The 13,417-nt window shown below is 49.9% G+C and overlaps 1 protein-coding gene across 2 annotated transcripts; it reads right to left on the bottom strand.

The window, feature by feature from the left end:
* Positions 1 to 214: 214 nt before the first annotated feature.
* On the bottom strand, positions 215 to 12,326 carry ZNF623 (zinc finger protein 623). 2 transcript variants are annotated; one of them, XM_014858153.3, is made up of 2 exons: positions 12,189 to 12,326; positions 215 to 4,401 (listed from the first exon to the last, which is right to left on the bottom strand). In XM_014858153.3, the coding sequence occupies exon 2, from the start codon at positions 4,302 to 4,304 to the stop codon at positions 2,814 to 2,816; it is 1,491 nt and encodes a 496-aa protein (XP_014713639.1). In that variant the 5' UTR covers positions 4,305 to 4,401; positions 12,189 to 12,326; the 3' UTR covers positions 215 to 2,813. The 2 variants fall into 2 exon arrangements, with proteins under 2 accessions (XP_014713639.1, XP_044636955.1); XM_044781020.2 differs by having other exon boundaries at positions 12,137 to 12,271.
* Between the last annotated feature and the right edge of the window lie 1,091 nt (positions 12,327 to 13,417).

Here is a 13,417-nt window from a genome sequence, read left to right as displayed (position 1 = left end):
CTCAATGTTGTCATTCAGCAGGCACACACAAATCAGAAGCAGAGACATCATTAGACGTCACCAGAATGGATTCAATTTTAGAAGAGTGACAGTACCAAGGGTGGCAAGGATGTGGAGCAATACAAGCTTGACACACTGTTATAACCCAGCAATTAAATTCTTAGGTATTTACCCAAGAGAAATAAAGACACATATCCAAATAAACACGCTTACACAAATGCTCATAGCAGTTTTATTCACAAGAGCCAAAACTGGGAGCCCAAATTTCCATCAACAGATGAATAACAAATGATGGCTTATCCACACAATGGAACACTACTCAGCAAAGAGATACTGAAACACATAACCACTTGGTTGAGTCTTTAAAACATACCAAAGAGAAAGCCAGACACACAAGAGAACATACTGTATGAATCCATTTATACGAAGACCCAGAACAAGCAAAACTCATCTACACGGACAGAAAACGGTTACTTGGGGCTGAGGTGGAACTAATGGGGAAAGGGCAAAAGGGAACATTTTTGAGCAATAGAAATGTTATTTTTATTGTGATGGTGGTTACACTGATGTATGGATTTGTCGAAACTGTGTACACTTAAGATAGGTGTTTTACTGTATGGAAATTGGACCTCAACAAAGCTGATTAAAATGGCCTGGTAATATCTGCTTCTGTACCATTTGAAACGACTCTGGTAATGGTGAGTTTTCCAGAAGATGGAATACTGTATGCTCTTTCTAAATTATTTACCCCCTCAAGGCTTCTACAGTTGCTGGAATTTGTTAAAAACTCAAAATATGCCCTCATGGGCAAAAAATTGTTCTGTTTCCAAACTGGTTCTTTTGGTTAATGTTCAAAGAAATTCAGAGGCAACAAGACTTTTGCTAGACAGGGATCCCCTGTGTAATAAACCTGCCCGCTTTTGAACAGCCCTGTCAGAGGAATCGGTCATGCCTCCCTGCTTCTGCATGGCTTCCCTCCCCCAGATCGTCCTTTCTTCTCTTCTCTAGCTGACACGTCTACTTTTCTCTGTAGACCAGTTCAAACGTCAACTCTTCTGTGAAGCCTCCCCAGACCCTCCATGACAAATCAGTCACCTCCTCACCTATGCTCCTACACACCTGGGAACATACTTCTGTTTCAACACTTCGCTCAGTGCACCGTGATCTTTCTGTTTTTCAGACTTTGAACAACTTCAGGATGGATGATGTCTTACTCATCTCTGTTCTCCCACTATTTAGCACTGGTCCTTATAGGCATCAATACATTTTCAAATAAATGACAAAATGAGCCAGAGAGCTGAAAAGTTGAGTTCAATCATGGACTGCTAAGACAAGAAAAGTTGTGTAGTGCACTGGGGGTGTGTGCCCCTTGAGTTAGAAAGATACAGAGACAACTAAGTGTAGACAGTGCTCCCCAAAAGCAAGTGGACAGTCATGGGTGAGCTCTAATGGCAATAAATATGAGGGGCATTAGTTTTATACTGGCTATTGCCTGCAACTTCTGAGTTAATTATAAGCAGAAGACAGAAACAGGGCTGAGACAAGATATTTCCAGTAAACCAGTAGATTATACTGATTACACAAAACAAAAATACAAACACTTAAAAAATAGCAATATAGAAAGGACAGAGCAAGAGAGGTGCCAATTACAAACAGGTTTGAGGTGTGCTTTTTATTGCACTGCGCCAGACGCCAGGGACACATAAATCAACCAGATATGATCATTGTCCTTAAGGAATTAACAGTGTAACAATGAGAGAGTACATAAAAACATAATTTATCAAAGTTTAAGGGCTGTAACAGGCGAGCACCAAGCAGCAGCAGCACAGAGAGGTAGCTGGCTGAGGCTGACGTGATGCCGGAGATGGGTCCTGACTAGCAACGAGGAGTTCACCAGGTGAGGACAGCATTCAAGGAGGACAAGGCAGGCGAAGGCAGAGCTGGGAAGGGGGGACGTCCAGCAGTTAGTGCCGCCATAGGGCCAACCATGCAGCAGGGAGCTATGCCATGGCGGATGAGGCTCCAAGAAGCAAGAGGCCTTCGGATGCAGGAGATCCCAAGGACAACAGGGAACCAATTTGTGGTTTAAAATAAGAGAGTATCTTTCTCCAACTTGTCTTTCTGATAGATCCAAATTTGCTACACAATATTCTTTTAAGTAGTAAGACTAGATACAGGCATACTTTATTCTATTGCACTTTGCTTTATTGCCCCACATAGATATTGTTTTTTACAAGACCCTCCACCAACTAAAAGATTACAGCTCGCTGAAGGCTCAGATGACGGTTAGCATTGTTTAGCAATACAGTATTTTTTAATTAAGGTATGTACATTTCTTTTAGACATAATGCACACCTAACAGACTATAGTATAGTGTAAACATAACCTTTATATGCACTGGGAAACCCAAAACTTCATGTGACTCGCTTTATTGCAATATTCACTTTACTGCAGTGGTCTGGAACTGAACCCGCAATGTCTCCGAGGTGCGCCTGTACATACTTCTGCTTTAAAAGGGACTTAACTCAGGGGCGAATTGTAGTTGTGCAATAAAATACAGAAACCCTCTCTTGAGACCTAGCTCCCCCTGCTCCTTGTTCCAGGTCAAAGTCAGTTGTCCAGGTACGCGGCTCTCCTGAGGACATGTGTCCCTAGCCAAGGACAGCAGTCCAGCACTGCTGCAAAGTTGTAGGTGGTAGCCCACTCCTAAAGCAGCCCCATCTGTGACTGGGAAATGCTGACGTGTTGAAAGCCACATGAATTAGGACTCATGCCACTCACTTCCAAACATCACTCATTGAGTCAGAGAATAATTATAAGTTATCGGTATGTTCCCCCTGACCTACAGAATTCTCACCCAAATATATGGGGGTCTTACTCAAGGGAAGTCCCTCTTGGTGAATACCTTGATTATTTTTAAAGTTTGGAGTTGAGTTGAAATCTTTCCCATACTCACTACATTCATAGAGTTTCTCTTCAGTATGAATTTTCTGGTGTTGAAGGAAGTTTGACCTCTGAATAAAGCCTTTCCCACAATAACTACATACATAGGGCTTTTCTCCAGTATGAATAATCTGATGTAGAAGCAGCTTGGAGCTCTGAATGAAAGCTTTCCCACAGTCCTTACATTCAAAGGGCCTGTCCCCAGTGTGGATTTTCTGATGTTCTGTGAGATGGGCTTTCTGCAGAAAGGCTTTCCCACACTCCTTACATTCATACACCCTCTCACCAGTGTGGATTTTCTGGTGTCGAATAAGGTATGAACTCAAAAAGAAAGCTTTCCCACATTCATTACATTCATAGAGTTTCTCTCCAGTGTGAATTCTCTGGTGCTGAGTAAAGTTTGACGTCTGGCTGAAACGCTTCCCACACTCATTGCATACATAAGGCCTTTCTCCAGTATGGATCCTCTGATGCTGAATAAGCTTTGAACTCCGAATAAAGGCTTTCCCACATTCATTGCATTCAAAAGGCCTCTCTCCAGTGTGAATTCTCTGATGTTCGATGAGGTCTGAGCGATGACGGAAGGCCTTCCCACATTCCTTACATTCATACTGTTTCACTTCTGTGTGGATCTGGTAATGTCGAATAAGGCTTGAGCTCCTGATAAAGGATTTTCCACACTCGTTACATTCGTATGGTCTTTCTCCCGTGTGAATTCTCTGATGTCGAATAAGTAATGAGCTCTGACTGAAGCCTTTCCCACATTCTTTGCATTCAAAAGGTCTCTCCCGGGTGTGAACTCGCTGGTGCCGAATCAGGTCTGAGCTGTGACAGAACGCTTTCCCGCACTGAGCACACTTGAACGGCTTTTCTCCTGCGTGTATGCTCTCATGCTCAGTAAGATCTGCATAGTGAACAAAATCTTTCCCACACACGTTACACACATAGAGTCTTTCTCCGGTGTGAACTCTCTGATGCTCAGCCAGGTGGGAGCTCTGGCTGAAGCCTCTCCCACACTGATCACATTTGTAAAGTTTATCCCCAGTATGAGAAAGCTGATGTCCAACTAGGTCTGAATTAAATGGGAAGCTTTTGCTGCAAGTCTCACACGGGTGGGCCTCCCCTTCTACGAGCTCCCTCTCAAGGATGAGGAGGTTTGAGCTCAGGACTGGGCCGCCTCCTGACTTAGTGCCCACCTGGGCTGCCTCTCCAGTTTGGATCTTCCAATGGGTAACTGTCACCTGCTTGAAACCTCTCTCCTGAGAAGGGGTTCTCTGCAGGCTCTGCCCTTCCAGGTTTCCCAACAGCCCCCCTAATCTGAGTTCAGGGCACCGCCCAGACTCAGGGGTGGGGGGCTCCATCACTGTGAGCGTTTCTGACACTGTCTCCTGTAGATTTCCATCCTCAGAAATTCAGGCTCCATGGTTACCTTCTTGTCACCAATTCCTACGTCAGAATCTGAAATAAAAGAGAATAACATCATCTTTCCCTTTCATTAACAGACAGGAATCTGCCAGAGCAGATGGGGGATAAAACACATGTCCAAGGAGTGGGAGAGAGGAAACTGTTTCCTCTGCCCACACTCTGGACCCAGCATGCTGCCACTACAGTGCTCGCCTCACCCCAGACCAGCCTCTCCCACTTGGGAAGGCTTCTTTGGGGCACCATCTCTAACATCCAACTCCAGGGGACAGATCAGCAGGGTGGCAGATGGGTAGAAATATGGCTTGGACTCCAAAAATCAAGACATATTTCCAAAGAAACAGAAATTTATCAATCTTGCCACCTCTTCTTTGTCCCTCATTCCTTCATGTCCTCCCTGCTGTCCTTGCCCAGATGAGAGCCCATGGTGTGCGGGATTACATTCATTTCAGGTTGTACGTTATAATCATTCTCTTGCATATTAATCCTAACGCCCCTGTCCTTTTCTCCCTCTATCATACTTGCATGGGAAAACCCCAGCTCAGGTTGAATTCAACTTGCTTCCCGATCTGTGTTGGCATCCAAGCCGACTGAGCTCTCTACAGTTATAATCCCTGGCTAACAGGGCCCTGAGAGCTGCCAGCAGTTTATACACTTCCCTAGCTCTCCTTTGAGACCATCTCCTGCTTTTTCCTCTTCTCGAATGTCCAACAATACCCCTCCCTCTCAGTGATGACCTTGCTTATTACTTCAATAAGAAAATAGAGAACATTCACTTTCTCCCCCATTCACCAACTACCTGTGTCTGTACCCACACCATGCTCTCCCTCATTACATGGGTTAAACTGTCCTTGATCCAACTAAACACCTCCACTTGTGCACTAAAACCCACCCCTCTCATCTACTCAGGGACACCAAGTCTGCCCTGCAGGAGTCTACAGCTGGAGTGTTCACAGCAGCACTACTCACAAGCACCAAAATATCCATCAACAGAGGAACAGATAAATTGAGGACTGCTCCTACCAGGGAATAATATATAGCAATGAAAAGGAACCACCACACACAAGCACAGGTGAATCTCACAGATGTAATGTTGAGCAAAAGAAGCCAAGCACAAAGGAGTTCATGTCGTAGGATTCCATTTACATGAAGTTCAAAGACAGACACAACCAATCCTTGGTGGGAGAACTGAGACAGTGATGATCTTTAGGGAGAAGACAAAGACTGGTGGGGGGACAGGGGCTTTGGAGTCCCAGTGACCTACTCGGTGGTCTGCGTTCCACAGGTGTGTTACCTTGGAAAAGCTTGTTCAGGCAGTGGTTACTGACCCTTACACAATTACTGCGGTGCTGTGACCAGCTCCCTTCTTCAGAGCCATGCCCTCCCTCCAGCTTTGGAATTCTCATACTGGGAACTGCCTTCACGCAGGAATCTGCCTCACCCGAGGTCACGCCCTCTCCCAGGGAAGGCCCACTCCGTTATTCATGGCTGCAAACAGTTTACCACAAACTTAGCAGCAGAAAACAGCCCCGTCTGTCATCTCGCAGTGCTGTAGCCTGAAAGGATGGGGACCCCTGTTCAGGGCCACTCAAGGTGTCAACCAGCTCTGGGAAAACCTGTTTCCAAACTCACTCAGACTGCCGGCAGGATTCAGTTCCCTGCTGTAGCCAGAAGCTGCTCTCAGCCCCTAAGAGCCACCTACATCTCCCAGCAGGAACGGCTCTTAGAAGTCCTGACTTCTCTTCTGCAACCAGCTGCAGAAAACCCTGCTTTCCAAGGGCTCAAGTGAGAATCTCCCCACCTGGTCAGCTGACTTAGGACGTTAATCACATCCACAAAATCCCTCCACGGCAGCTGGGAGGAGGTGCGTACTTTAGGGGCAGGGGTCTTGGAGGACCATCTCAGAGCCCTGCCTACCAGACCCCAGCCAGCACCCAGCAGATCAGGGAAACCGAGTGCCCTTGCCTCCATCTGGGGCAACTCTGAAGCGTCATCCCAGCCCCCGAGCTCCAGTGGGGTCAGCCGCGGCCTCAGTTTCGACTCCACCACCCAATCCTACCTTCCTTACAGGTGTGTCACATAAGAGCTCTCCTCAGCTGAGTCCACTTCCAGGGAGCTCCATCCAAGATGACCCCATATGATTGCTTCCCGCCCCAAATCTGCACTGGTGGGAAGCAGACTGACTGCTGTGCAGCCCTGTGAGGGACACCCTCCAAAACCCATTTCCACCGCGGCCGCCAAGGAACAGGATGTGCCTCCGAGGGCAGAGCCAGGGGCGAGGGGAGCCACCTAAGGAGCAGGAGAGCGGGGTGACCAGGCAACAGGTGCTCCGCCGCCACCGCAGAGCACGCTTTCAGCACACCTCTTTTACGCGAGCTATAAATTGCAGAAAGTGCATGCATCTTGATGAACTGCTCATGGACACCCGTGGAACCACCGCCCAGGTCAGCGCGGAACATTTCTGTTGCCTGAAAGGCCCCCACTCCAAGAGTAACCATCTCTATTACTATAGGGGAGTCCTCTTTCTGAATTTCATTTAATTGAAATCATACACTATGTTCTCTTTTGTGTCTGCTTTCTATTCAACATGTACCCATTTTTTATTGATAAAATTCACATACCATACAACTTACCATTTTAACCTACACAATTCAGTGTTTCTAGAATATTCCTAAGGTTGTAGAACGATCACCACTATCTAATTAACTCCAGAACATTTTCATCACCCCAAAAAGATGCTTCTGCTTACACTCACTGTTATGTCTCTGAAAGTCGCCTGCGAGTTATGTTCCAGCAGCTCCTTTCGCTGACGTGCAGCATTCCGCTGTATGAACACATCGCACTTCATCTGTCCACTCTTCCAGTGAGGAACAGCTGAGTGGTTTGTAGTTGGGGTTCTTATGGATAAACCCGCTATAAGCACTCCTGTCCTTGTCTTCCGGCAGACGGAGGTCCTTCTCTCCGCTGGGTCCCGGGTCCTAGCACTGTTTCACTTTAGTGGCCACCAGTTCAGGACACCTTTGCAAATTCCACTGGGAACCACCGTGGACCAGTGACCGCTGTGGGTCTGGGCTTCCTCCCCTGCCTGAGTGGGCGCATCTGCAGTCACCCTGCTCTCTCGCTGGGTGTTGCAGACAGTATACAGGAGGCTGGGACTTGTCGTAGTCTACAGTGTGACTGCACTGTGTGAAGCTGCACTAGCGCCTGGTAAAGAGAGCCACATGCCACCCAGAGGGCCTGGCTCTGGGCTAGAGGCAGTGAGTATGGCCTGGTGTGGGACAAAGAGTGGCGGGGGGGGGGTGGTGAACTGTGGCCAAGACTGAAGACTGCCCAGGGTCCCTGCTTCTTTGAGTGACAGAAACCCCACTGGAAATTGTAGTGGGCACACGACCACCCAGCAACTAACTACATTTCCTAGAGTCCCCTGAAGTTAGGTGTGACCCGGTGACAGATCCAGCCAATGAGACAGGAACAGAAGGGAGGTGTGCATGCTGCCTGTCTCCACATGCCCTCTCCCACCCCACGGCGACGTGCCCGTGAGGCAGAGCAGCCAGGCTCCCAGAGGGCCTCCGGGGCAGAGCCGCCCACCTGCCTGTGAGATGGAACACAAGAAACCAAGTTTCTTGTTGGAAACACTATTTCTGAGTCTGTTACAGCAACCTGAACCCGTGCTCAAATAACGCTAATAGACAACCTGACTATTCAGATGCCATGCTCCCTGTGATAAGAAAGCAATGCAATCTGCCAACCAGTAACTGACAGTAAGAATGAGAAGCTGAACACAAGTCCAGGCGAGGCATTTCTATCCACAGAAGACTTGCTTTCTAATTAGTCGGCAACAGAGCTCCCTGCAGCAGTGGCCCACTTGGTGGGGCTCTGTGACACAGCATCTACCACCACTGCCTGGTGGCAGTCACTGAGAGTGTTTTCCTAAGTGAAAGGCCCACTAACTTGGCTTAAAAAATCTTTCTCCTGCTTATAAAAATTACTTTTAACTAGTTATTTTTTCAAGGTATAAAGGTAAATTATGCTAGTTGAGAAAACTTAAAGAAAAATAAAATTACCCTTAACCCCACCACTCAGATTACCATGGTTAACAATTTTCCTTTGGTCTTTTTTCTGCACCAATATTCTATGAAATCAGGACCGAGTAATCTTATATCCTGTTTTACCTTACTTTTATATCTTTTGAATTCCTAGTGATTAAAAACATAAGGTACACACTGTAGACAGTGAAAATCCCCGGCACTTCAACAGATGACCACTGCTTGCTATTTAGTTCATACACATTCATCTAGTCCTTTGCTTAAACAAACACAGTTATACGTTTACTGTGGACACACACGATTTTCAAAACCAACAGTGGAATCACACTGTACCTATCCATCTGCCACCTTTCCCCATTTTCAATATACCCTGGCGTTCCCCAAGGTCATCCACACAGATGCGCCGGCGCTGTGCACGGTGTCTCCATCCCAGGTGCTGAGTCCTACAGCAGGCCAGGCGCTGGGGGGAGCGTTTGTCCCTACACCTCTGGAGTCATGAGGAGGGATGTTCCCTGAAGTATCCTGCCACCTGCCTGCCCTTTTCTCCTCCTCAGAGGTGGAATGAGTTAGCAGAATGAGAGGTGTGGGAGATTAACGATTGCAGCGCCCAACGTCTTCCACAGGGGCGCATTCTGCCCTGCTCCTCCCAGCTGGAGTGGGGGGGGAGGGGACCCACAGGCGGCCTGAGGAGAGGCTGCAGAAATCCAGTGCTGCTGGTGAGCCGGCAGAGAAGTCTAACTGGCATTCAGCCTGAAGAGCCCAATGTCGCTCCACCCTCGCCTTGGACCAGTAGCAGAGTGACATTTTGTGCTTCGTGTGCCTCACTGGTTGAGAACTCTGGAGGGGAGGAGAGGTACTATTCATTAGGGGCCCCCAAACCCTAACCGGGCACAGTGCTAACAACCAGCTGCCACTGTCTCATGCACTCCTCCAAACCTTATGAAGCCACTGTTACCTCTGTCTTACAAACGAGGAAACGGAAAGAGAAAGTCAATTACCCAAGGCCACTGAACCACTAAGTGGCGGAGTTAAGGTTCAAATCCAGGCCTGTCTCCAGGCCCCTCTCCCCAGTGTCAAAGATCCTCCCAAGTGTGATCGGTCATGTTCACAGGATGCTTCGCTTAGGTCAGCTGGGATCAGTACAGAAAAGCAGGTTTATATTTTAAGCCTCTTTATTTTTAATTAAAAGGGGGGGTAGGATGTTGGGTTTTTGTTTGTTTTGGAAGTCAGTGAATCTTCTGATTTTTATGTTTAAAATGACTGCTATATGACCTGAAAACAAGCTTTCATCTGTCTATAATATAGCTTTAAAAACATGTGCAGGCCTTCTAATGATTTTCATGTTTTTTACCTTTAAAGCTTTTTTAAAATACATTTTATTATTTATTTATTTTTGTGTCTGTGTGTGAGGAAGACTGTTGCCAAGCTAACATCTGTGCCAATCTTCCTCTACTTTATGTGGGATGCTCCCCACAGCCTGGCTTGCCAAGCAGCGCTAGGTCTGTGCCCAGGATGTGAACCTGTGAACCCTGGCCCGCTGAAGCAGAGCATGTGAACTTAACCACTATGCCACCAGGCCGGCCCCTAGAGGAAGTTTTTAAGATCAAATATACCTTGCTTTGAACAAACATTTATCTGAAAATCAGCAATCTTTCAGTTTCTGCTTAGCTCCTTTATATTCTGTAGATTCAAGCAAAATTAAATTAATACTCTTTATTTTAAAAAACCTGAATGAACAAAATGAACTAAAAATACACCAGACTTCTGGTTCCATAACATACTGGGCTATCATGTCCCATCCTTCTGTTATAACACACAGAACTTGATGGATAAAAGGTAACATGCAACTGTCTAAATAAACAGTTGATGTTGAGAGAGAAGGGACAATCCTTGGTGCTGGAAAGGAAGCGGGAGCTTAATCTGGGAGTGGGAACCTGTGAGCAGCCCAGAGTGGCTCTGAGGTGGCAAGGGGGCAGTGCCAGACACAGGCACTAGAAGCTGTTTTCACATCTACACTGGTAAGGGGGTACCGTGGCCTTTATGCTCGAAGGTTAGCCTGACTCACTGTCTGCTGCTTATGGCCCAAAGAGAGGAAGCAGGAAGGTTTGCCAAGGCTCCCCCTTGGCAATAACAAGGAAGAGCAAACGGCGACCCTGAGTGAGACAGAGACTAGAGCTCCCTGAGCATCTGCATCTCTGTGCCTGCCCTGGAGCTGCCACTCTCCTCACCCGGTACTCCTACCACTGTAGCGATGAAGGACCCTGCGCGCCTGGTGGTGCTTGCCTTGTCTTCTTACATCCTCCTCACAACCATCCTTGAGGTTCAAGGAGGTGACCTGCTGAACACCAAATCAGCTGCTAGCTGCCATCTCCACCCCCCCCCACCCCCGCCATCCCACAGCCATTTGGTTTCTGCTCCCACAGGTCTGCCCAAGGACGCTGACGATCTTCTCCTTTCCTGACAAGTCCAGTGTCCTTCCCCAGTCATCTTCCATGACTCGAGGCAGCACTGGACATGCCTGACAGCTCCTTGAACTGCTTCAGTGGCACTGCCCTCTGCCTGGTCAGTTGCTTCCCTGACCACCCCTTCCATCTCTGGCTCACAAATGTTGTCTTGGCCTTCTCAGCTCTGCCCTCTCTCCCTATCATCCTCAAGACCTTTCCAGGAGAGTCAGGAGTCCACTACTATCATTCCAGGAGAGGCTGGGCCCATGTGTGTATGCTTGTGAAAAGACAGAGCAAGCCCTCCGTCAATTCTTCTCTGTATCGCCCATAAGAGGGTGCTGTGGTTACTGCTAGTATTAAGATACCGTTACAATGTTACATCTATACTAGGGACAAAAGTCCCACCTCTGTTAGACTGGCATCTCTCAGATCCTAGGTGGGCAAAAAAAACCACTTATTTCTATCATTCATTGATTCATCCATGAATTGACCTCATGGAACAAATGTGCTGTGGGAGGGTACCGCAGGGCGATTGTGAGCATGAGCTCTACAGACAACTGCCTGAGTTCAGAGCCTGCCTCAGCTAACATTCCTGGGAAACCTCAGGCCCTGAGGATCCCGCCACCGTGATAGAGCCAGTGTGAGGGGTAAAATGTTCTCCCTGACATCGGTAGAGACGGCCACTAGGACTGATAAAGACTTCTAGGAAAAGGCAGCCTTGACGAAAGAGCTAGAACAGCACAGCCAAACCACCTCTCCCGACCTGGGAATTCTCCTTCAGGCCCAAGGGTTGGAGGAAATTCTGCTGCTCACATTTCCCCCTCCACCTCTACTCCCAGCAGGGCAGAAGGTGCCTGCTCTGCATTTCCTCCAGCACAAAGCGGCGCAAGGCCCGGCCCCCTTCCCAGCATCACTTGGAGAGCTCCCTCGGGATCCGGGGGAAGGAGGCAAGCTCAGAGCAAAACAGCAGCACTACTCGCACCGGGACCCCGCCCAGGCCACCTCGGAGGGGCTGGCAGGCTTAGAACTGCGACAGACGCTTCCGCTGGAGGCTCCGAGGCCTGCTGCGTGAGCCCTGGGACGAGGGGAAGGAAACTAGGGAGCGGGACCGGGTATCCACATGACGTTCCTCGGGCAGAGGAGCTGCGGGCCACCGCACGACTGCAGCCCCGCGGGGGGTGCCGCGACAGCTGCGGGACAGGGGCTCCCCGAGGCCGGGGCTCCGGGACAGCTGTGCGGGGCGGGCCGCCTTCACAGCCAGCTCGGCGCCAAGACACTCACCCACCCGACGACCTGGCCCACACTCGCCCGCGGCCCGGAACGCGCCACTCACCCGGCGCCCAGGGACGACAGGAACACGGCCGCCCGTCCCGCACACCAGCGGACAAAGCACGCACGGCCTCCCGCATGCCCCAGCCGGAAGTCGGCCTGAGGCTCCGCCCGAGGGACTTCCGGTGCCGCTCTAGGCGTGCCGGGGCCGGCCGGCCTCTCGGTGGTGAGGACTTCCAGCCAGGCGCGGACTCTCCTGCCGAGACGCGGGGCCACGGCAGACATCCCTGAGCGCGGCCTGTCTCCCAGGTGGAGATGGTGCCGACGTTGAATACCCGGCGGAGGCCCGTACCGACCGAGGCCACGCCGTCCCTTGGAGGTTTACCGAGAGGGCCGAGCCTTCCAGGGGCCGCGCCGAGCGGGGACGCTCGGAGACAGTGAGAGCCAGCGTTTATGGAGTGCTTCTCACACGGTCTCCCAGTTAATGCTCGCTGCACCCCACGAGCAGGATCCTTGAACATCTTCCTTCTACGGACGAGGGACTGGAGCCGGAGAAGTCACGTCACTCGTGGGAGGTCACACAGTTGTGCGTGACCAGGCCGACCACCTCTAAGGCCACGCTCTTGCCCTGGCTGTGTGGTTGGTCCTGCGGGTGCAGAAGTAGCCTCTGGGGACAGTCACGGGAGATCCCGCCCATTCCCCCCACCAACCTCTGGGTAGAAGAGCAGGTGTCCAATTACCAAAACCAAATAGGTGATTGAGCTGCTGGGAGAATTCGGAAAGCCTCACCGTATCCACGTATCCACGGGGGCGGGGCGGGTTGGTGGGGGACTACTAAAACTACAGCTGGTGGCGCCGCCGGCACGCCTGGCCTGCGTGGGGGGGGGGGGGGGGGTGCCTGCGTTCCTGGTCCCCACCTGCCGGGGCTGCAGAGGACCCTGTGGAGGACTCAGGAGCCGTAGAGGAGAAACGAGCAAAATGGAAGGAGCCTGGGAGTCTGCGTGAGCAGGGAGAAAAGCCCCCCACGGATCCACAGGAACCGCCGAAAACCGGCTGGCACGGCAGCTGGTGCTGCTGACGTGCTAATACGGCGTCTACGGACGATACATGGCATCATTCTGTGCGTGCATCTTAATCATTCACACAGCAGGCATGCCCATCATCTCACTGTGCAGTTGGCTGGTTTTGCTCATCATTGTTTTAAAATCACCCCCCTCTTAACACACAGATCTAGTCTGGTCCACCCACTCACGGGGTGCATAGTCCTGTATGTCTACATCCGCTGTGTATTTA

The sequence above is a fragment of the Equus asinus genome, chromosome 12 (genome assembly GCF_041296235.1).
Source record: "Equus asinus isolate D_3611 breed Donkey chromosome 12, EquAss-T2T_v2, whole genome shotgun sequence".
Classification (NCBI taxonomy): domain Eukaryota; kingdom Metazoa; phylum Chordata; class Mammalia; order Perissodactyla; family Equidae; genus Equus; species Equus asinus.
This window is presented reverse-complemented; position numbering and strand designations above follow the sequence as displayed.